This window comes from Myotis lucifugus, unplaced genomic scaffold, assembly GCF_000147115.1.
Source record: "Myotis lucifugus unplaced genomic scaffold, Myoluc2.0 scaffold_194, whole genome shotgun sequence".
Lineage (NCBI taxonomy): Eukaryota > Metazoa > Chordata > Mammalia > Chiroptera > Vespertilionidae > Myotis > Myotis lucifugus.
The window spans coordinates 1,840,402-1,864,966 of NW_005871242.1; the positions used below are offsets into that span (position 1 = coordinate 1,840,402).

A 24,565-nucleotide genomic window follows, 5' to 3' on the forward strand; every position below is an offset into this window, starting at 1 on the left:
AGCCCGCCCACCCGGGGCCACCGACCCCACCCCCTGCCTTGAAATTTAAAGGAGGCTGGAGCTGTGCAGAGATTGGCGCTGAGGTCCTGTAGAGTCCGGACCGACAAGAAAGCCTTTCCAGGAGACAAGCAAGGCAAGGAGTGGAGGTAGGTTGAATTCTGTGCCTCGCTGTCCAGCGGCTTCTCTTCTCTCTCCTAAAAGTCTTTCTGGCAAACTAAGCCAATTCAAGGAATGCCTGAGTCAGGGACTGACTTTGTGCTCCAGACAAAAAGAGGATTAGCTAGCGACTGCACCCAAAGGAGATTTCTAATTGAATCTGCATTTAATTGGGATAGGCTGAAGTGTTTGGGGCCGGGAAAGAGAGAGAAGAGGAGGGGTTATTTCTTGGGTAAGAAATCTCCACTTGCAGAGTAAAGGGGAACGTGAAAAGAATTACACAGAAATGCTCTGAATAGACAACAGGAGCACCTCATGACTAACAGGCAAGAACTGTAAAAGCAGCTGCCAGCGGGCCACTTGGGGTGGGGGCGGGGATGTCTGGCTAGGCAGCCTCCCTCAAGGAGCCCACGGGGAAACTGAGGCTGGGGACGGTGCGGAGAGTGGCATTTCCAGAGCACGATTAGGTGGGAAGTGCTGGGGAAGAGGAGGAGGGGGCTTTCAGAGAAAGGCCTCTGAGCTCCCCCTTCCCCCGCCATCCCCACTGGACCAGAGAAGCTCCGTTTTCTGGCTTTTTGCCCAGCGTGCAAATGTGAGGTCCTCTTTAAGGAGTTCTCAATTACAGAGAAAAAAATCACAGCAACGTCCTTTATTCCTAAAGCACTCTGCGGGAAGCATATCCAGTCTCTAGATTTGCACTGTTATTATCTTTATTTTCTTAACCTCACAGGGCAGGAGGGAGGGGAGGAGGGAGGCAGAGAGGAAAACATGCTGAGCTCCCAGGTAACTAATGACGATCTCAAGTGCAAAGCCGTGTGGTAAGGACCAAGCTGGAATAATGACGGCAGTCTCCTGCAGCCGATTGATGACAGAAAAACATTACATGTGTGTGTCTATTTACAAGCCCATGAAGAAATTCTGCAAATACAGCTGCTAAGTGGAGTTCCCTCAAAAGGACTTCCTAGCAATTTTAGTCTGGAGGCAGGAAGACTCAGGCTGGGATCTGGACACTATCTTGTCCAGAATCAATAGATGACGATCAGAGTGAGCGGCTGGGTGAGAGCTTCCTGTACGAGCAGAGTCAGACTCCAGGCACTGGCGGGGATGCGGTAAAGATTGAAATAGAAAGAGCTCCATCCCATCCATCCATTTACTAGTATTTTACCTAAAATGTCTGAGACACCAGCCTCCAATCTCTGGGTCTAGGTCCCCAAATGGCTCTGTCTCTGTCCAGACTCCCCAAGACCATCTCAGAAGACGTTGTGAAGCCTCGGGTCAGATTCTCCCACTGTCTGTGCTATTCTCAGTTGCTTCATCACAGTCTGGGATATCTGCCACCAGGGAGTAGCTGAGGAACTGCAACGATGCAGTTATGAGTTTGTGCGCATTGACGCAGGACTCTAGGACTTTTATTTCCTTGGGGCCTCACATGCTGATAGGCAGAGCTGATGGTCAGTACATTTCAAACTATCATAACAGACAGTGCGGCCTTAGCTTTGGTGGTGTGACGTAAAGGGACCAGGGCCATCTAAGGCTTTTGTAAATGAGGGATGGGAACCCCAGAGGAACTGGAGAAACTTACTGTCCAGATGAGGCCTGTTACTGACCTGCAACAGGAGTGTTCCTGGTCATGGGATTTATAGCAGCCTAGGGGTCACTAGGTGAGGATCATCCTGTGGAAGGAACAGTGCTAGCTTCAGGGCTGGAGATTATTTTCGGTCAGACGGCTCCAGTGGCCACATGGTTCAAAGCAATGATAGTGGGCTTAGCGCCAGTCAACATTCAAATCCCATATACTACGCTGAGATCCCGGGTATCTAGTTGCAAGGAAAAATCCGGGTGCTGGTTGTCTGGCATTGTGCATCTGCAGCTCAGAATGAAATGTCCATTTCCTGTCATTTTTCGGCTCCATCCTGAGAAGATGGCTGGTATGAACAATGAGTGAGCAGATTCTCTGAGTATGTACTCCTTCTTTGGGACATTGCTTTGCATGGAGAAAAATTCTGTTCATAGTTTCAGATTGTAAACCTCATCCTCGTCAACCAGCTCACAAAACCATGTGATGGGTGTCAAATCAAATCAGATAAAAAAGTGAGAATGATTTAGACTCAGAGATAGAGCTAGAAAGAATCTTAGAGATTATCCTCCCTAGTCCAGCCACATGGTTTTGGCTTAGTTGTCTACTTACATCTAAGGACAACATGTTTTCTTAGTGATATTTTGTATATTTTATGTACACTCTCCTGCTGGGAAATAGACTTCTGTAGAAGAGGGTAGGAAAACAGATAAACCTTTTCATCACCCCAAAATTAAGACTTATGACAGAAGGCAACATGAACCAGGTACTGGGCACACAGTAGGCATTTCATAAATATTTTTTGAAGGGCTAACTCAGGCGAGTTCTGGTACTGATCATGATTAACCAGGAAATGCTAACCAGCTGTATGCATAGAACTAATACAGTTGAGTCTCCTTAGCAGCTGACAGCACTATCCATGCCAAAGGCCATGACCCAGAAAGTAACTCGTGGCCAACAGGCCCAGCTGAGGTGTGCAGGATGACTATGTGATGCTCCTGACCTGTACACCAGTGGCTTGGAGAGGTCTGTTTGGGAAATGACCTACAAGACCTGATTCCACCTGGAGCCTCTGGTCACTTCAAGGTCAGGTTGAACCCAGATCCTGGGAGACCTTTATTTTATGAGCCTTTTCTGTTTATTGTGTAGCCACAAATATTCCATTAACTTACAACTGGCGTTAGGGGATCCAAATTGAACTCCTTCCCCCAAGGCCCCAGCATCCTTAGACCTCTTGGGCCTTCCAAACCACCCTTCCTCCTAGGGACACCCTGAAAGGGAGACCCTGGGGTGTGTGAATTATATTCTTTTGCCCAGAGAAAGGTGTTGCGCTGAAGAGAAAGAGGCTCTGGTTGCTTCTGGCTATTGTTCTGGGCCCCAAGCAATGGGCCCATCTCTCCCGGTGGTTTGGAGAGGGCTGTTTGGGGATATACTCTGTCAAGAAACACCCTGCTTTATTGCCTGACTCACTCCTTCTTGTGTTCAATCAACAGCTTATATAGTATCCATTCCAGAAAGCTTATCCTGACCAACCCCTGACCCCCTGCCTCAACAAAAGTGAGCTAGTCCCCCCTCCTCCACAATCCAGTAGGACCCCTTCTTCTTCTACATATCTACCCTCCATCCCCCCAACCCCCCGGCATATCACAGCACAGATCACACTCTTACTATGATTGTCTAGTTGTTACTTGTCTGTCCCCTTCCTAAACTGTGAGTTGTTGAGGACAGAATATATGTGTCTTTATACCATGAGCCTCTGCCTAGTGCATGGTTGGTGCTCAATAAATGTTTGATGGTGAATACAGAGAGTGAGCAAGTCATCAGAGAGTGAGTAAGTCATCGCCTACGAATTCAAGAAAGGAAGAAATTAGATTTGAGATCAAGATGGATGGGATGGGGATCTGATAGACACAGGGCGATGGTACCCAAGGAGGTTCTCAAGCCCCTTTGTTAGGCATCTTTGCATGAGCAGTTTGACATCAGCTGAGTTTCTTGAAGGTATGGGACAGGGACTGGTTGGTGAAGCTAAACCCAGTGACCTACTATGAATAATCTAAAAGAGAACTTCTCTGCTGGCTGTTCACATTTTGTCATGTTCACAAAAAAGAGAAACTTGTTTAGTTTTGCTCATTGTGGCAAGAGCCAGTGCCTGCCACCTGGGCTACAGAGAGCAAAAGAAGGCTTTTCTGTATTTTTTTTTGTTTGTTTTTCTGGGAAGCTCTGGTTTCCTCATGTTTCGCATGTAACGCCTCTGGTTGTCAAACATTCGTGTGTTCTGCATCAGATGGGCCTTATCAATAGCGAGAGTCTAGCCTTCCAGCTGTCTTAGCCGCTAATTCCGGCTTCTCTCAACAATCACTCAGGCATGTGTGGTGTAAATAGGCCTGGGAAAGGCAAATAAAAACACAGATTAAAGACAGGATAAAAAGCACCACCCCACATGCAGGAAATAATGGCTCCTGTTGATACTGATCTGTACACATAGATGAAGGGCATGATTCTCTCCATTGTAAAGCATCTGGCTGCAAGTCATCACAAGATGTGCAAACGATCTAGGAAACAGTACTCAGGATTAACACAGGAACACGATGAGGACCCCATAGAGCTTGGTGTCCCTTCTACCTTGGCAGCTTCTAGTTACTGTTCCAGAGAGAAGCTGTAAACTTAGGTGCTCCCACTTCTGAAGGACAGTAAGCAGTTAACCCTACTGTGCAACAGCCATTAGTAGGGGCTTTACCTGCTGCTTCTCTATTGCCGTAACAATGCGGCAAGGTGGGCATGGCTAGCCCCGTAGGAAAACCAGGAAGCTCCACACAGCCTGTAAGGGGTCAGCGGAGTTTGAAGTTAAGACTCTAGAGCAGCGGTTCTCAACCTGTGGGTCGAGACCCCTTTGGGGGGTCGAACGACCCTTTCACATGGGGTCGCCTAAGACCATCGGAAAACACATATATAATTACATGTGGTTTTGTGATTAATCACTATGCTTTAATTATGTTCAATTTGTAACAATGAAATTGGGGTCACCACAACATGAGGAACTGTATTAAAGGGTCGCGGCATTAGGAAGGTTGAGAACCACTGCTCTAGAGGCTGTGCTCCTCACATGCGGACATGCTGCTCCTCTCAAACAGCAACTTTGTCCACATGAAAAATGTGACAATCCAGCCTCCGGATACAGTAGGAGTAGTGGAGAGAGTGTTGGGTTTTGGATGTTAGATCTGGGTATCCTGCGTTTGAGTCTCGACACCACCTCTAACAAGGTGTGTCACCTAAGGGCCAAGCCCCTTATTCCTTATGTTTTGTTTGTTTTTTAAAAAATATATTTTTTTATTGATTTCAGAGATGAAGGGAGATGGAGAGAGAGAGAGAAACATCAATGATGAGAGAGAATCATTGATCGGCTGCCTCCTGCACACCCCCTACTGGGTATCGAGCTCACAACCCGGGCATGTGCCCTGATCTGGAATTGAACCTGGGACTCTTCAGTCTGCAGGCTGGACTCTCTATCCACTGAGCCAAACCAGCTAGGACCCTTATTCCTTTTTGAAACTCAGTTCTCTCATCCATAGAAACAAAATAATCTTGCCTTAAATCAGGGGTAGGGGACGTCTAGCCCACAGGTCTTATAAGGCCTGTGAAATCATTTGGTCTGGCCCTGCTAAGGCATTAGGGGTGAATTAATTAAATGGTTGACCAAATATAGCAGGCTAATTTTTTAAAATACATTTTTATTGATTTCAGAGCATCAGGGAGAGGGAGAGAGAGATAGAAATACCAATGATAAGAGAGAATCATTGATTGGCTACCTCCTGCATGCCCCACACTGGGGATAGAGCCTGCAACCTGGACATGTGCCCTGACCGGGAATCAAACCGTGACCTCCTGGTTCACAGGTTGACACTCAATCACTGAGCCATGCCAGCTGGGCTAGCAGGCTAAATTTTAAGTTAATAATTTTGTATGACTCTCAAATGATGTTATGAATATCCAAATGGCCCTTGGCAGAAAAAATGGTTGCCCACCCCTGCCTTAAATAATTCAATGGGCCCTGACCAGTTTGGCTCAGTGGATAGAGCGTCGGCCTGTGGACTGAAGAGTCCCAGGTTCAATTCCGGTCAAGGGCATGTACCTTGGTTGCGGGCACATCCCCAGTAGGGGGTGTGCAGGAGGCAACTGATCAATGTTTCTCATCGATGTTTCTAACTCTCTATCCCTCTCCCTTCCTCTCTGTAAAAAATCAATGAAATATATTTAAAAAAATAATTCAATGGATGTAAAAGGGTTTTCTAAACTATCTGGCATTAATCCAGACATTTCTCAAAAATATACTCCAACATCACTTTCATGTGAGGCCAGTAAAATGCGGACAAATTTCGGTAATGATACAATGAAAGCTTCTGATCACTTTGCTTGGTTCATGTGTGTTGAAATCTGGAGGTTATCTGAAGAAATATCAAATTATTACGCATTTAATTACCATGCAGTGATGTTTGCTTTAGGGAGTGGAAGGAACAGGAGGAACTGCCCTCATTGCTTAACAGGAGGCTCTTTTAGATTAACATTAGATCGAGCGCTTTGTTTAGATCCAGACTTTGGGGTTAACATTTTATTGCACTGACTAATTGAATTCGCTTTTGCCAGCTGAACTTTGTTGTTATTTTTGCAAGGATCCAAGTTCATTAGGAACGTGCGTGTGCGTGTTTTTGTTTTTGTTTGTGTGTGCACGTGCGTGTGCGTGTGCGTGCGTGTGTGTGTGTGTGTGTGTGTGTGTGTGTGTGTGTTTATGGTAGGAGAAGGCAGATGGACTTCTATTTTCCTAGACCCACAAACGACACTCCCTTGGTTCCCCCAAATCACTAGAATTACCTGGCAGAGGGTGGGATGTTGAGGAGATGACAATGCTCAGTATAGCTTTTTGTGAGTAGCTCAGTATAGCTTTTTTAATAGCACCTGACTTAGACTCAGTTCCTTATGCCTATATTTTCAAGATGCTTTGGAGAGAATTCTACCCTGGTGATTGAATGGTGATGCGGCAGGATTCTGTTCTATTGACTCGTTGGAATGATAGAATTAAATAATAGACAGACTCTTCCTCTCATCTCCCAGTTACAAAGAGGTCTGTTTAAAAAGAGAGAAAATAAGCTTTGGCACATAGAAAATGACCTTTTCTTATATTTTTTATTGATTTTTTTTTACAGAGAGGAAGGGAGAGGGATAGAGAGTTAGAAACATCAATGAGAAACATCGATCAACTGCCTCCTGCACACCCCCTACTGGGGATGTGCCCACAACCAACGTACATGCCCTTGACCAGAATTGAACCTGGGACCCCTCAGTCTGCAGGCCAATGCTCTATCCCCTGAGCCAAACTGGTTAGGGCAGAAAATGACCTTTTTTAAAGGTTAAGAATTGCTTCCATGGTGGCAGTTTTTGAAACTGATTTCTATTCTGAGAGCATGGTCTCTATAAAATGCAGGACCTGTATAAATGGGACCAGAGCTACCAGGCTAATGGCTCCTGTCCCAGCCTCTGACTCTGGCTCAGACAATAGTGAGCTTTTGTGGAAGCTCACCCCCTTCTCTGAGTCCTGGTTCCTCCTCCCATCTCACCTCACCTCTTGTCCTTACTCTGGTGGCATGCCTTTGCTGTTCCAAGAAGTTCTGACCATTTCTTTTCTAATTTGTTGGCATCCATTCTGGGCCATGGTGGTTAGAGGGAGAGGGGGGTGGAGGGAGGGTGTTTTTGGTTTTATAGCCATGAGTCATTCTCGGGTATTTGGGACTCTTACAGGCTGACTTTCTCTTACTCAGACTTCCAGAGAGAAACACAATAATAACTCCAAAATTTCCTTTGCCAAAGATTCAGATTGCAAACCTTGCACACGGCATTAAATTCGATCAGAGTATCTATTTGCTTTTGTCTTCCCTTGCAATTTCCATCTCTCTCTACCTAGCTTGTGTGTCTGCCTTTTTCTTGGGGGCAAAAATGGAAACTAAATCCTTCAGTTCTATAACAAGTGGGACAATGGCATCGTTTGTACCTAGAATTAGAGAACTTGACTGAGTGACTGCATTTGTACAGTTCCTTTATTGCAAATCACTTTATAGCAGGTGGTTGAGTGATTAAATAAAAGTACTTACACCCATTTGTAAGTGTTTTACAGTTTACACAGCATGTGTACACTCATTCTATCATTTGTTCTCACAACAGAAACCATACAGTGTTAGCCCTGGAGAAAACCTTGAGAGTCCAGCCCACTGCGTTTTGCATTCCTGGGAATAGATCCTATGTCTCAAATATAGATGCTTTGGAAGAACAGCACGTTGATTTTTATTCAGTCATTTTAACTTTACGTGAATGAGCATGTCAGCTCCTTTATGGAGAGCAGATTTCTCTGGGGGAAGATGAAGAAGGTAGGAGGAGGATGGAGGGAAAGAGTAAAGCAAAGCGGGTATAAAGGCACCGAGGACAACACGTCCCTGCTGTCCCCCAGGTCCTTCCTCTAGCTGTCCTGCTGCCACTTCAATGACTTCACCCAGTCCAGACTCAAACAATTATGAGCTCAGTGTTCATTTCCGCAGGGGTAACATGGGGGAATGCTGATGGATGAGCACCACCCATCCATCAGCATTCCCCCATGTTTCCCCTGCGGAAATGAACACAGAGTTTCTGGTTGGTGTGATCATTGATTTCTCAGACAGAATGGCACACATCCTGGGCTTGAGGACAGTAACCAGACCACTGTTCCCGCTGTTCCCTAGAGCAGGCATCATTCACACTTGTTCAGAGGGACCAGTGACTGGCGTCACTCCGTCACTGCAGCAGGCGGGACCCAATAGGGCTTCCGGGCGGCATGGTCAGAGGTGCTGTGGAAGCAGATGAATTGTGGCTGCACATGCAGCATGTGAGCTGTGTCCTGCACAAGGGTGCCTGCCCTTGCATCCTTGAAATCCGGGCCATGCTTTATTTGCTGAGTCATGTGCCCTGTTCTTTCTATTTGCACGGAGTCCTTGTCAACTTGCCAAGCCCGAGTCTGCTGAGCTTCATCCACCAGAGAGGGTGCCTTTTACAAATCGGCAAAAAATCAACGTTGTGTGCCAGGTTGAGCCTGCCAGGGTTGGAGCCTTGGGGCCTTGGGAATGGCAGGCTTTATGGCCATCCCATCACTCCTCTCATACAGTGATTCTTTTTTAAAATAGATTTTTATTGATTTTAGAGAAGGAGAGAGAGATAGAAACATCGATGGTGGGAGAGAATCATTGATTGGCTGCTTCCTGCACGCCCCACACTGGGGATCGAGCCTGCCACCTGGGCATGTGCCCTAACCAGGAATCAACCGTGACCTCCTGGTTCACAGGTCGACACTCAACCACTGAGCCACGCCTGCCAGGCTCATACAATGATTCTTTCAGTGATTCAGAGAGTCCAGTCTAACAAAAGTGAGAACCCTCGTGGTTTTTCTTCTTTCTTTCTTTTTTCTTTCTTTCTTTCTTTCTTTCTTTCTTTCTTTCTTTCTTTCTTTCTTTCTTTCCCTTTCTTCCATCCTCCCTCCCTCCCTTCCTCTCTCCCTTCCTCCCTCCCTTCCTTCCCCTTGCTTCCTTGCCTTTTTAGTTCTTTGATTCTGGGAAACCATCAAATACAGCAAAAGGAAGAGAACACATTTTTTAAAATCTTTTTTCAGTTATAAAGTGAGCCTCAGAAGGACTTCTTACACTTTCTCCTCAAATCTCACTTCCCACCCTGCCCTCGCCATGAGCATCTGGTACTTCTCCCTCTGGTGGGAACCTGGGGTCCACCCAGGTGTGCTGGCATGGGTCCCAGGGGTCCTGGGTCTGAGTCCACGTCTATGGTACTCACTTTCTTCTTTGTCCAGGCACGGCCCAGACCTCTACACCCACCTCTTTTCCAAAGGCACAGCAAGACACGTTTCCCTCCTTTTCTCATTCTCCTTTGTCTTTAGACCGCGCTGCTTGTCTGCTGGCGGGTGACTCATTTCTTTGTCATTCTCTTACCCCTTCAGCCTGTCCAGCTGCTCTCATTGCCTCTGCACAGTGAGGATGGAGCTATCCCATTTTGTGTGTGTGTGTGTGTGAGACTCATTTGCACTGGATCAGCTCAAGGCTCAGCAAGGCCAAAAGAGGCAGAGGAGGACAAGGACTGATAGAAGACAGACAGTCTCTAACTCTCCCAGGAGCAGAAGACTAAAAAATATGCTCCTCTCCCCCTTATGCTGATTCTATAGTTACAAAAGGGTTTGACATGGTGCAGCTGTCGGAGTCTTTGCACCCAGCCCTAAGCCAGGCTACTCCTTCCCGGGTTAGTCTCCCTCCCCCCATTTGTCCAGGGAATGCAAAAATGTTAATACTTCACTTCCCACTTTGCCATTTCCAACATCTGGACTTGTGTTCCATTTAGGAGGATGGTGAGTTCTTGAAATAAAACAGTAACTCGGCAGGCATCCAGAGAAAAGACTAGACCAATCCCTTGGATTTGGGTGAATGAGAATATTGAAAAGACTGGTTGGTTTGGCATGCAAGTTAAGTTCCTTGTTCAGCTGGTGGCTCATTCATTCATTCATTCATTCATTCATTATTTCATTCAGAATTTCTTCATGTTCCGAGAGTTTAGAGGTCTCCTTATCCTCAAGGCTTGGCTAAGACAATAAAGGATGGTACCATCTACAAATACGTGAAAATAATTAAGGTCGGGAAGAAAGGCGGGAATACATTTAAGATCTGTTTTTAAAGGTCATAAGTAATGAGATACCATTAAGAAAGGAAATTTGCCGAAACCGGTTTGGCTCAGTGGACAGAGCGTCGGCCTGCGGACTGAAAGGTCCCAGGTTCGATTCCGGTCAAGGGCATGTACCTGGGTTGCGGGCACATCCCCAGTGGGAGATGTGCAGGAGGCAGCTGGTCGATGTTTCTCTCTCATCGATGTTTCTAACTCTCTATCTCTCTCCCTTCCTCTCTGTAAAAAATCAATAAAATATATTTAAAAAAATAAAAAAAAAAGAAAGGAAATTTAAGAGAAAGTTGGGGAAATTGTGAGAAGGGGGAAAATTAAGGACAGCTGAGAAAGAAAGTCCGGAGCAGTTCCCTGTGTTCAGAAGGCTTTCTGTGGGCTCCTATGTTAGATGGCCTACTTCTTTCTCCTGAAACCAGTGAATAGTAGTGCGCTTCCTCCTCTAAGAAAGGGGCCCCCAAAGGGCACCGCCCCACACCCCCCGCCTAAGAGGAGGGCCTTGGGCATGCCAAATCGGAACAAAGGCCCAGATCCTGAGCTTCTTTCTGTTCCTTTCACAATGGGCAAGGGGAGGTGGGGGCGGGGTGTGCTGGTTGGGAAGACTCCCTCTGAGCCCATGGCCTGGTTTCCTGCTGAGTTCACTGTTGACCTGGCCCTCCTGCCCTCTCCCCAGTTCCCCCAGCTCTGGTTTCACTCCCCTGCCTGACACCAGCATCCTAGGAAGAATCATTGGGGCATAAAGAGTCTCCCATCACCCCTCTCACCCTTTGTTTTGTGAAAGGAGCCTGGGGCCATGTGAAGGGAATGACACTTCCAACAGGGGAAGTTCTATGCAAATAAACAAAGAAGGAGCCAGAGCCAGAGCCAGAGCCAGGCCAGGAGGAAAGTCCCCTGAGCCTCTAAGGCAGCGGTTCTCAACCTGTGGGTCGAGACCCCTTTGGGGGTCGAATGACCCTTTTACAGGGGTCGCCTAAGACCATCGGAAAACACATTTATAATTACATATTGTTTTTGTGATTAATCACTATGCTTTAATTATGTTCAATTTGTAACAATGAAAATACATCCTGCATATCAGATATTTACATTACCATTCATAACAGTAGCAACATTACAGTGATGAAGTAGCAACGAAAATAATTTTATGGTTGGGGGTCACCACAACATGAGGAACTGTATTAAAGGGTCACGGCATTAGGAAGGTTGAGAACCACTGCTCTAAAGGGACAGGGCACTGAAGATCCTTGGGTTAGGGGGGAGGGGTGGGACCAAAAGTTGTTGTGACTGGAGGGGAATGAGTCAAGGAAAGAAATTCCCTAATTTAATCCTTAAGGATGAAGGAGCCAGTGGGCCTGCCAGACCACAAAATAACATCCCGACCAAGTAACCTACTTTAAGCTGCTGAGAGCAAGAGCATGGAGAGGCACATGAAAGCTGGGAATTTGGGGTCCAGGAAGATCTGAGCTTCATGACTAAAACCAGATGCCTCTGCTCCTTTCTACAAATCTGTCAGGCCTGTCTGTAAAGAAAGAGACCGACATCCTGATGGAGCGGTGGGGAGGGGGAGGCCTGGCCAGAGGAGCCTTCTCTTTGTTGGACAAAGAGGCATGGAAGTCATGAGTGGAAGAGCTGAGGCAGTCTGAGGTAGGCTGGCTCTGTGCCAGCAATAAACCCCTATGGTTTCCTCTAAAAAGTCAGGGAGAGGACATTACTGTGGCTCTGTCTAGTCAACCCCAGGGCAGGAATTCACTTCAAGGAAAACCACGCCAGCTCACCGCGGTCCTGGGCTGCCAAGAAGTGCCAGAGATGGTCTCACCCTTCAGCCCACAGAAATCTCTGGACAAAATCCTCTTCCAGCAATCCGTGTCCATCCATGGATGAATGGATAAGCAAACTGCGGTCTATGTAGACAAATATTATTCAGCCTAAAAAGGAAGGAATTTCTGACACATGCTTTGACATGGATGAACCTTGAGAACATTATGCCAAGTGAAATAAGCCAAGCACCAAAGGACAAATGTTGTATGATTCTACTTATATAGGTACCCAGTGCAAAGTCATAGAATGGTGGTTGCTAGGGGAATGGGGAGTTATTGTTTAAATGGGTACAGCGTTTGTTTGGAAAGATGAAGGTCTGCAAACAGACGGCTGTGATGACTGCACAACAGTATGAATGTGCTTACTGCCATCAAACTGCACTAAATAATAGTTAAGACGGTAGGTTTGGTGTCTTGTGTATTTTACCACTATATGTAAAACACACACACACACACACACACACACAAACACACACACATCTTCCAGACACTTGTCAGGGCGTGTCCTGCGGAGGAAACTGATCCTGGGGCGCCCGGCCATGATGAAGTTGCAGGTTCTTGACCTTTGTTGGACTCCTTGACCTCTCACATCACATGATTAAGCTTTACCCCCATTCTTCCAGAATCTAAGGGACACTGACGAAATGATGACTACAATGAAGAGAGAGCTGTTGTGTGTACTGCTGCTTTGTGGAGCAGTCTTCACTCTGCCCAGGCAGGTGGGTGTGCAGTTCACGTCTGTGTGTCTCATTCCTTAGGGCTGTGGTCCCTCCAGGGGCTCCTCAGTGGAGAGGCAAAGGGCCAGAGGGCCAGAGGAGCTGCGAATACACGGCAGCAGGCCCTAGGGGGCAGCAGGCCCTAGGCGGCAGCAGGCCCTAGGCACTTATTGTGACTTGAGGGAACAGTTTTCAATTCTACTCCACTACCTCCGAACACCTTCTTTGGAGCTATTTTTTAAAATGTGTTAGAATTAATCCATAAAATACTTTCAAAACAATGCAAGTGCTGCAAGCCATAGAAGCAGGCATGCTGCCCTCCTGCTGCTTATTGTTTCATTGGGATGGAAATGTACAATACACATGCTCTCTGAAAATGTCCAGCTGCAAAGGACGTCATAGAAGGCCAACTGAGCAATACCTGAGCAGCAGGCCTGTACAAGAGAGTCAGAGATGGCTACATAAAGAGATGGGGACTACAGCTCCACTGCTCAATATGGTAGCCACTAACTTCTTGTGACTATTTAAATTTAAACTTAAATAAAATATAAGGTTCAGTTTAATCACACTAGCCATATTTCAAGTGCTCAGTTGCCACATGGATTCGTGGCTCTATATTGGACAGCACAGGTATTAAACATTTCCATCATTCAGAAAGTTCTTTTGGACAGCGCTAGTCTAAAAGGGGAGGAAGAATTAGACAAGAAGGCAGGAAATGGACTTTCTCCATGGGGCCAGGTAACCCGAGGGGGAATCTCTGGGCAGGTGGCATCTGATTGGCAGGTTGATGGGTGGTCTTCTGGATTGGCTACCTTTATTCTTAAGACACCCAGCATGTACTGATCCTTTCTCCACCCCTGGTTTCTTTGTAGGAAATCCACAGGCGATTCAGAAGAGGAGCCAGGTCATACAGAGGTGAGATGAAGCTGAGGCGGAAAGGGGTAGATGAAGGTAGGAGGCAGGGTTAGGGCTCAGGGGGATTCAGGCTCTGTCAGGCTTCTATCCCCCACCTTATTACTTGACTATGTGTGAAGGTGAAATGGTACAGGGCAATTCTGCAAAGATTCCTGTGTGGTTCCCCCCATCACTCACTCACATGCACCCAGGTAGCTGAGGTGAGTGAGCCAGGATCTGAGAAGACAGGGTGTGTCCTCAAGGAGCCAGGCTGTCAGTCAGGGAGTCACAAAGCTGGGGGGAGCCTGCGACTCAATGGCCCTGAGTCCTTCAAAAATACTAATGGAAGTAGCACGTTTTCTACACAGATCAAAACACCAATTTTCTTTGTTTGGGGCCTGAAATGCATCATTTCAGTGTGGTAATACTCCTGTGGATCAAAAACTCTGGTAGGCAGTTATATACATGTTTATAGTTTTGATGAATTAAAATGAAAAAAAATAGAGTATTACCTAATACATGTATTTTAATAGATGAGAGTCCATCAGAGAAAAAAAAACAATAAAAGGAGTCTTTGGAGAAAAAATATTAGGTACTTGTTGTCTTCCAGTGGAGAGCAAGAAAGGAATAAAGGATGGATTATCTAGAGAGTGAGGGAGGAATGTTCTCAGTAAGACTGGAGGTGGACCATCAGTTTTGGTGAGTTGTGCCCTAAGAGGCCAGCCTGTCTTTCGTTACAGTGACCTGCAGAGATGAAAAAACCCAGATGACATATCGGCAGCATGAGTCGTGGCTGCGCCCCCTGCTCAGAAGCAACCGCGTAGAATACTGCTGGTGCAACAGCGGCCGGTCGCAGTGCCACTCTGTGCCCGTCAGAAGTACGTAGGGACTTCAAGCCCAGGCTTCGAGCGTCAGCATCCAGGCTCATGGCCCAAACCCTGTCTTGATTGGTCCCCGACACGTTGAAATCTTTAAACAGAGATTCTGGGCATGATCCGCCTTAGGCAAATGTGAAGGCGCTGAGCAAAAAGGAGCAAATGCCTTCACTTGCCGAGCTTCAGGTTCTTTTTCTGTAACACGGGGGGAACGATAGTACGTACCTCATGGTTTGCTGTGAGAATGAAACGAGTTAATGTTGTAAACTGCTTAGAATAGTGCCTGACATGTAGACAGCACCCTTAATATTTTAACTCACGTTGTTCTCGGAGCTACTTGGCAAGTAATTCGGGGTTTCTTGTTTCTGCCTGACAGGTTGCACGGAGCCGAGATGCTTCAATGGGGGGACGTGTCGGCAGGCTCTCTATTTCTCAGATTTTGTCTGTCAGTGCCCTGAAGGATTTAGTGGGAAACTCTGTGAAATAGGTGAGTAGTGGGTGGGTGGGTGTGAGAGAGGGACTGAAATCCCAATTGCCAAATCTACCCGGAAAGGAAATCTACCCTGGTGACAGAGGCAAGGCGGGGAGAGGGGACAGGAAGGGTCATCCAAGGGTCGGTTAGGAAACCGAAGTGCCGGGCCCACTTTGGAGTCTGGCTCTGCCACCCGTCAGCTGGGTGAGCCTAGACACCCACTCCGCCCCTGCGCTCCAGGAGCGTCCGCAGCCAGCCTGCCTCACTGGTTTGGGGTGATGGCAGCCGCCGATGTGAGACCCCTTTGAGAAACTCAATGAAAGGGGGTCCGCGTGTGAGATGTTGTGTTTCCTGCTTTCCCTCAGATGCCAGTGCTACCTGCTACAAGGACCTAGGTGTCACCTACAGGGGCACGTGGAGCACCGCGGAGAGCGGGGCCGAGTGTGTCAACTGGAACAGCAGCCTTCTGGCCCGGAAGATCTACAACGGACGGAGGCCAGATGCCAACAAGCTGGGTCTCGGGAATCACAATTACTGCAGGTGAGAGGGCCGTCTTCCCTACGGAGTAGTTTTTCTCTGGTGAGAAGCTGCTCCATTGGGGATATATAGAGAGAGACAGAATTTCTTTTCAACTTTTGCTCTTAAGGCCCTCAACTCATTAGGTGAGGCCCACCCACGTTATCAAAAATAATCTTCTTAAAGCCAACTGATTGTAGATATTAACCACAGCTATAAAATCCCTTCCCAACAACACCAGCCACACTAACACAAAAAACTCACCGTCACAGTCCACCCCTTATCAACTTGGCACACGCACACATCTCCTTAAACCACACTTAATCTCCAAACGAAGACAGTAACTAAGTCACAGTCCCACCTGACATGATACAGCTGTCCTGTGCACAACCCAAAGCCCGTTAACTCTTTCCCCAGAAGAGGATGCAAAGTCCTTGGGCTGAGAGGGAAGTTCTGCTTTTAATGCCCCCTGGCTTTCTCTGGCTGATTTTTCAGAAACCCAGACAAAGACTCAAAACCTTGGTGCTATATCTTCAAGGCAGGGAAGTACGTCCCGGAGTTCTGCAGCACACCCGTCTGCTCCCAGGGTAAGTGCAGCCACCCCACCTTCCCTGGGGGGGCCTGGGGAAGAGAGTCTAGGAGGACAGGTTGACGGTCCTTCTACAACCGGAGACGAAGGAGCAGGCTGCGAGTTCACCGTTTGGGCTGCAGCGGGAAGGAAGTCATGAGACTTAGGTCCTCACCCAAGCTTGGCCTCTAGCTCTTGTTGAGCTTGAGCTGATTTCTTAACACCTCTGACCCTCAGTTTCCTCATGGACAGAGAAGGTGGCGCTGCATCAGTGGTTGCCAGTCCTTTTGAGAATGAATGGGGATTCTCCCTTTTTTGATTGCTGGGCCTATTGCTCAATCTCTCTCTCTCTCCATATATATATACTTCCATAAAAGTATATATATATACTTTTTTTTAATGTGACAAAATTTCCCAAATTTAAAAAATACTAAGTTACAAAAGGTAATATGAATTCAGCGGTGCTTTCACAAATAACTGTTACTTATCACAATAGCATGAAAAACACGTTTTGAAGTTCTAAATATACGATACAAAATAACGTGTATTCAGTCTCCAACGAATGCTGACACACTTGTGAATTTGAGGGCTCTTTACAGCAGTGGTTCTCAACTTTCCTAATGCCATGACCCTTTAGTACAGTTTCTCATGTTGTGGTGACCCCCAACCATAAAATTATTTTCATTGCTACTTCATAACTGTAATTTTGCTACTGTTATGAATCGTAATGTAAATACCTGATATGCAGGATGGCCTTAGGCGACCCCTGTGAAAGGGTCGTTCGACCCCCAAAGGGGTCGCGACCCACAGGTTGAGAACCGCTGCGTTACAGTAATGCTAAAGCATTTGCCCCATCTCCCAGGATCTGGTCTAAATTGGGACTCCCTGATCTAGATGACCTGAGAGAGCCCTTCCAGTTATACTATTTATTATACTGGTATATTTTGTGAGTTTCAAATGGGGAGAAAAGAGGGTCAAGTGGGACAAGTAGGTGAAAATAGGCAGCACTCTCTTTCCTTCCCAAGCCCAGCAAATCCTCCAGAGCACGTGCAGGCAAAATCTGAGAACCAGGGCCTGCTGACATGTCCCTCTATTGAAGTACCTTAGTTCACTGTCAAATATAAACAAGGAAACCCATAATTGCTTTCAAAGCAGCTCCAGAAATAATCACCACTAATTAAACTCAGCACCCTTTCCTGCTGGACCTGAATATACCCTCAGAAGCTCTTTCAACACAGCAATCTAGGAAGCCATCTCCAGTTGATGGACGTTGGCACACCAGCAGCAAGCTGTTTGCCATCTCTGTGTGAAAGGGCTTGAAGAAGCCCTGGAGGGTGTGGCTCAGTTAGTAGGAGCATTGTCCCGAAAGGTCATGGGTTCGATTCCTGGTCAGGACACATACCTAGGTGGCAGGTTCGATCCCCATCCCCAGTCAGGGTACATGTGGGAGGTAACAGATGTTCTCTGTCACATCAATGTTTCTCTCTCTCTCTCTCTCTCTCTTCTTTCCCTGCTCTCTAAAAATCAATGAAAATATCCTTGGGAGAGGATGAAAGAAAAGGGCTTGAAGAAAAGAAAAAGGGGAGGTGGGATGCTATCACACCCTTCTCACTGGCAGGCTGGCTGCCTTCGATTCTCCAGGCCAGCGGCTACATTGCAGGCCCTGTCGCAAACTCCAACTTGCCCGTTTTAGCAGTTAATTGGTTTTGTTTCAGTCTGAGATTTCTTCTGTTTCAGAAAAAAGTGGGAACTGCTACTTTGGAAAAGGACTAGCATACCGTGGTACGCACAGCCTCACCGTGTCTGGTGCTTCCTGCCTCCCGTGGAATGCCATGGTCCTGGTAGGCAAGATTAACACAGCGTGGAAGACCAACGCCCAGGCACTGGGCCTGGGCAAACACAATTACTGCCGGTATGTAGCACAAGTCCGAGGGGCTCAGGTCTGGGCAAAGGACAAGATTGGGGCTGTGGGATGGGAGAAGAGTTGATGCTTAAAGTTATATGAAAGACCCAGTGAGTGGGAAGAAACCATGGCTATTATCTAGTCCAACCTATTCATTTGCTAGAATAACACCTATTATGAAAAGCAAAGTCCACTGGTTTTTCAACCCAAATCCCAAGTTCAAGGTCCTTTCCCATCGCCATTTAGTCCTCAGCTGGTCCGCTCACACATGGCACTGTTATTCCAACGAATTGAAAGAGTTTCTTCACGGCAAAGCCCCCAGTCCAGGGGTGGGCAAACTTTTTGACTCGAGGGCCACAATGGGTTCTTAAATTGGACCGGAGGGCCGGAACAAAAGCATGGATGGAGTGTTTGTGTGAACTAATATAAATTCAAAGTAAACATCATTACATAAAAGGGTACGGTCTTTTTTTTTTTTAGTTTTATTCATTTCAAACGGGCCGGATCCGGCCCGCGGGCCGTAGTTTGCCCACGGCTGCCCCAGTCCCTCCCAACAACCCAGGGAGATGAGCATGTCATGTCGCTGACGTGAATGTTGTTTTCCTATGGTGGGGTCTGTGACAGAGCCGAGTCCAGAACTCAGGATCCTTCCCAGCTCAGTGTTTTTGCCATTGGTTCACGGAGCCCCCTTCCCCTCTTCCATGGCTTGAGATGTGATTGAAAAGGTGATCTAAAACCTTAAACTCCCTTTATCCTCTAGGAATCCAGACGGGGATGCCAAGCCTTGGTGCCACGTGCTGAAGGACCGAAAGCTGACGTGGGAGTACTGTGACATCCCCCAGTGCTGTAAGGGCGGCCCTTGGCCACCTCCCTTTGCCCAGCCCCACTGCCCTGGCCCTCTTGACCGTTTCCTCTGCCCTTTCCTGTGTCTTCACATCTGTCTGGTTCAGACTGTGAGGCTGTCAGATTCTCAGGAAGGTCAGGCCTTGCTGGGGAAGGATCTTCCATGACTAAAGCAAGGGTGGGGGTTAACACTCTTGGGTAGATATCCGCTTCCCATGCCCAGGAAATTGTCTGAGAATAGATTATTATTACTCAGTTCCTGTGAACACAGATTAGCTACAATGTTCCTCAAGAAACATAGAGTCTAACTGGGCAGGTAAGACACAAATGATCAGTTAACTCACAAGCAAGGTTGTGTGGAGTGAGTCCCCCGTGAGTGGTGTCAGTAAGCTTTCTTGGAACCTGGTGGGCTTGGGGGTCTTAAATCAGCTTCGTGCAGATGTAGGATTTTACCTGGGCCTTGAAGGTTGGGTAAGGCTGAGTAGATGGGAAAGATATGGGGCAAACATTCCCTAGGAGGAAGTTGCAATGCTTCGTTATTTCTTAAACCAGGAAGTGGCTGCAGAAAGAAAACTAGAGGCAACGAAGCATAGCAGAAAGATCCCCAGTTATGGGTTTCGACAGATCTGGGTTCTAATCCAGATGCCATTGTGACCTTGGGCTAAAATTTTTCAGCCTCTGGAGTTCAGTGTTGTGAGGGTCACAGATGGTGTATGTACAGTGTTGGCATGTACCATGTACTCAACAAATGAAAGCTGTGGTTTTTATCACCAGGGGGACTTATACTCCTCTGTGCCAACCTGTAGAGCCAGTAGAAACTCAGGGGTCCCAAGGGAAGAAATCAAGATGGGTGCTCAGGACTTCACCTCAGGACCACAGACCTCATCCCCCTTCTCTGTCCTCTTCTCACCCAGCCACCTGTGGCCTGCGACAGTACAAGCGGCCTCAGTTTCGCATTAAAGGAGGACTCTTCTCGGACATCACCTCCCACCCGTGGCAGGCTGCCATCTTTGTCCAGAACAGGAGGTCGCCCGGAGAGAGGTTCTTGTGCGGGGGGATCCTGATTGGCTCCTGCTGGGTCCTGTCCGCTGCCCACTGCTTCCAGGAGAGGTAGGGACTCAGAGGCCCAGCAGCTTTTCCTGCTCTCCTTAGAGGAGACCTCCCAACAGGAAGAAGGTCCTAAGGCTGTTTCTCCGTTAGGTTTCCTCCCCACCACCTTAAGGTGGTCTTGGGCAGAACATACCGGCTGGAACCTGGAGTGGAAGAGCAGAAATTTGAAGTCAAAAAATACATCGCTCATAAGGAATTCGATGAAGACACTTACAACAATGACATTGGTAAGATGTCATTATTCTCCCTGCTCCAGTTCAGAACTCCAGACCGCCACACACACACACACACACACGTGCACACAGGTGCACTCGCACCCCTCCTTCCAAACCCTCGCCCTCTCCCTCACCTTCCTCCCCTAAAATCAGAAGCAGCTCTGCACACAGCGTTTTCTCTCCCTCGCTCTCCCTCCCAGCACTGCTGCAGCTGAAATCGGATTCGCTCCAGTGCGCCCAGGAGACTGGCTCTGTCCGCACCGTCTGTCTCCCGGAAGCCGACCTGCAGCTGCCTGACTGGACGGAGTGTGAGCTTTCTGGCTACGGCAAGCACGAGGCGTGTAAGTGGAAGGAAGTCACGGCCCATCCTGCCTGTCTGCAGGACAGCAGGGGCTGCAGTCATTGATCAGACAGAGGAGAAAGTGGTCACGAGAGTGGTTCCCACCCCGGGCAGGCACTGATGCTGTGTCAGTGTGGGCAAGTCCCCTGAGGTGAAGTCCTGAGCACCCATCGTGGGCCTTCCCTACCTCACAGGGTTACTGAATAGGTCCAAATAGTACCAGTGCTTTGAAGAGCTTCAGATTTCAAGAAGGTTCTCACAAGAGTGCAGACAGTAATTAAGGGTATGGATCTTGGACTACAGTCCATAGACCTGAGCTCAAATCCTCACTCTGCTCCTCGCTAGCAGTGTGACTCTTGCTTGGATCCATATGTTACAGCGCTCCAAGCCTCAGTTTCCTCGTTGGTGAGATGGGGACAGAACTAGCTACCTCCTTGGTTACGATGATCAAATGAGATATTAGGTTAAACCAGTGGTTCTCGCCTGGGGTGATGTTGTCCCCCAGGAGGCATTTGGCAATGTCTGATGGCATTTTCGATTATTACAATTCAGGATGGAGGTGTATCCTGGGGGGCGGAGGGGGGAGCCAGGGATGCTACCAAACATCTCCATGCACATGACAGTCCCTCACAAAAATGATCTTCAGGTCTATATGGCCATAGTTCTGCTATTGGGAAACCCTGGATAAAACTCTATAAAATCGTTGTTTTTATAGGGCAAAACAGTAACATATTGGCTGTGTCCCAGGACTCAACCTAATATGTGTAAAATCTTGATGTATCTTAGCAATTATTAGAAGAGTTGGCTTTCTCCTTCCAAAAGATTGACAACATTCCCTAAAATCATAAGATGCTTTCCCTCCTCTCTTTTCAGCTTCTCCTTTCTACTCTGAGCGGCTGAAGGAAGGGCATGTCAGGCTGTATCCCTCCGACCGCTGCACGTCTCAGTATTTATCTAACAAAACCGTCACGAGCAACATGCTGTGTGCTGGAGACACGCGCAGTGGAGGGAACCAAGCAAACCTGCACGATGCCTGCCAGGTAAACATGAGCGCCTCTCCATACTCCGAGCCCACCCCAGGGTAAAAGTGTCCCTTGGCCATCAGGTTCTTAACCATGGAACACCCTCCAGCCAGCAGGGAGTGATTTCATCTCAGTGAGGCGCTGGGGATTCTGCATGAGGGCCTCTGAGAGTGAAGCAACCGGAGAAAGATCAAAGTTACCCAAACATAAGAAATCTGAGCTATAGGAAATTTCCCCGGCGTCTGCACAGGAAACTCCACCTAGTACAGGATTTCCTGTAAACCCCAAGCAATTAATTGGCCATTGGAGTGATGGATAAAGCAAAACAAATTAAGAAATGCTTGACGTACGTAGGTGCTGGAGGATCGTAGTCTGCTTTGTAGCAGGGGAAGGAAGAACGGCAACTCACTGGGAAGTAGGATAGAGATGATTTGTGAGAAACAAGGTTTAAAAACTCAGTCCAATAACCTGGGAAAGGAAACCATGTCAGGCTCTCTGTGTTGGCATCCTTATTGGGGTCAGTACTTCTGTTTTACGATAACAAGACACTGGCCCATGGGACACAGACCAGCCTGTGTATTAGGACCCAAATAGAGCCAAGGATCTGTTATTGATGAGACATGTTCATGCCTGCAGTGTGTCAGGCTGACCACTGAGAGGAGGGGTGCGAGGGGTGCCAAGAGAAGGAAGGCCAGGCTCTTGCCTGGGAGACTTGGTGGACTCTTTGTGAACCCCTTGTTCCTTGACAGCCTTTGGTCTCTTTTTGAAGAGTTTCTTCAGAACTCTTCATTGTACCACCTCGCTCAACACTCACATAAAGGTTGTCTGCAAAGTGAAACCATGATTATTTGCAAGCTTCAAGTTCAAAACCAAAAATCATTTTGATTCAGCAAGACAACAGCAGCAAACAGTTACCAAGAGTTTTATTGAATCTCATACATTGTTCTCAAGAGCTTTTCAAGCTTTCTTCCAATCAATTCCCAGAACAATCTCACCAAGTAGGTAGTATTATCTCTCTTATACTGATAAGAGAGGTACTTCAGACGCACAGTTAGCCCAAGGCCACACAACTGGGTGGAGTTAAAACCTGGGCTGAGGCCTGAAATGTCTGAGCAATTATCTCAGAAATTTACTTTACAATATAGATACAGTCTAATCCTCTTAGAGGACCAAGATCATGGAGATAAAAGTTTTCCTCTGTGAACTAAGTACTATGAAGAGTACAATCGTAACACTACAAATATTAACCCTAACTCCCACCTAAAGCAGTTTTTGCAAACAACTAACCTGTTCTCCTTTGCAGGGCGACTCAGGAGGGCCCTTGGTGTGTATGAAGGACAACCACATGACTTTGGTTGGCATCATCAGTTGGGGTCTTGGCTGTGGGCAGAAAGATGTTCCAGGTGTATACACCAAGGTTACTAATTACCTAAACTGGATTCAAGACAACATGCGCCCATAACCAAGAACACCCAGTTCCCTGGCATCATGGCAGACCTCACCTTCCTCCACTTCAGAAGACACACCAAGACGGCGCTTCTTCACACGGATTTCCCCTTGAGCCATCACACCGTACCAGTGGGGGGAGAACCAGTAGAAGAGGGGAGAGGATATATTTTCATAGGTACTTCCCTCTTTGGAAGTTTTCCGGGATTAAGGTCTGATATCAGACTGTATTCTGTGAGATGGAAAGACAGATAAATGCCAACCCCTCCCAGAACACTACCATCCAGGGCAAATAGGTAGAACAAAAGCCTAACCACCTAATCTATCCATGGGAACAGCTTTGGAAGTGGGACCACAGAGAAAAAGGCATGTCTCTGTAATAAAAAAACAGCTAGATCCTTCAGGAAAGAAGTATTGCATTAGAAACAGAATGTCTATCTATAGTCACAAGGAAGCCGAGCAGAGGCCTGGGCCTCCTAAGGCCAGATCATGTTCTTCAAACCATCCTTTAAATCAAGTATTTGGCTACCCCCTTTCTCCACTCTATAGCTCTTGGAGGAAATTCCTTTTGTGTACAGTGTAAATGTTTTTTTTCTTTATAATAGAAGGATTGTACCATTTTAATAACTGATCATCTAGGCGATAGCATATTTATGTCAGTTCATCGTAGTGTTTACTTTCTGTTGCCACAATTTTGTATTATACTGTACTAAAATAATAAATTCAAATTTATTTTTCACATATTTTCCCGGAGTGGAATAGTTGTTATATATGCAGTATCACACAGGTGATTTGTTCATGTTCACTTTTTTAAATCATGTGCAATGTTTTCTTTCATTCATTCAACAAATACAGAATACTTGCTGTACACAAGGCAATGTGCTAGGAGCTGTCGATAGTAAAAAGGGGACAAATAAACTATTTAGAGAAATAACAAGGTAGAACAGAGATGGACCACAAAACGGCAGAAAGAAACTTTTCCTGGAATTCAGTTGCAGGAGGGATTGGGGAATCTTAAAGAAAAAAATAGAATTAGGTGGGCTTTCAAAAATTGGGCAAGATTTGGACTGGTAGAGGGGTGTGGGAAAGGCATTCTGAGCCAAGGAATATCAGTGCATGAAGTAGTAAAGATCTAGCAAAAAGGCAGTGGGAGCATGGGGAGGAATTGAGTTCAACAGTTGGAAGTGAAGTTCATAAAGAATGTAGGTTGGGATTTAGATTATGGGGACTTTGAATGCCAAAGTGAGCCTGGACTTAATTTTGTAGGCAACAGGGAGCCACTGAGGCCTTAGCTCAAGGGAAGTGATGAACTAAGCATGCCTCAGGAATATTAAGTAAGTGTGGTTGGGGA

General features: G+C 47.0%; 1 protein-coding gene across 1 annotated transcript; it reads left to right on the forward strand.

Annotated features, from left to right (window-relative positions):
* PLAT (plasminogen activator, tissue type) lies at positions 1-23,957 on the forward strand. The gene is made up of 14 exons (XM_006097054.3): positions 1-146; positions 12,918-13,013; positions 13,883-13,925; positions 14,645-14,782; positions 15,156-15,266; positions 15,617-15,791; positions 16,263-16,354; positions 18,073-18,247; positions 18,999-19,084; positions 19,996-20,191; positions 20,282-20,418; positions 20,607-20,747; positions 21,620-21,786; positions 23,072-23,957. Exons 2-14 carry the CDS (start codon positions 12,939-12,941, stop codon positions 23,228-23,230), a joined length of 1,695 nt encoding a protein of 564 aa, XP_006097116.1. The 5' UTR covers positions 1-146; positions 12,918-12,938; the 3' UTR covers positions 23,231-23,957.
* Positions 23,958-24,565: the final 608 nt, after the last annotated feature.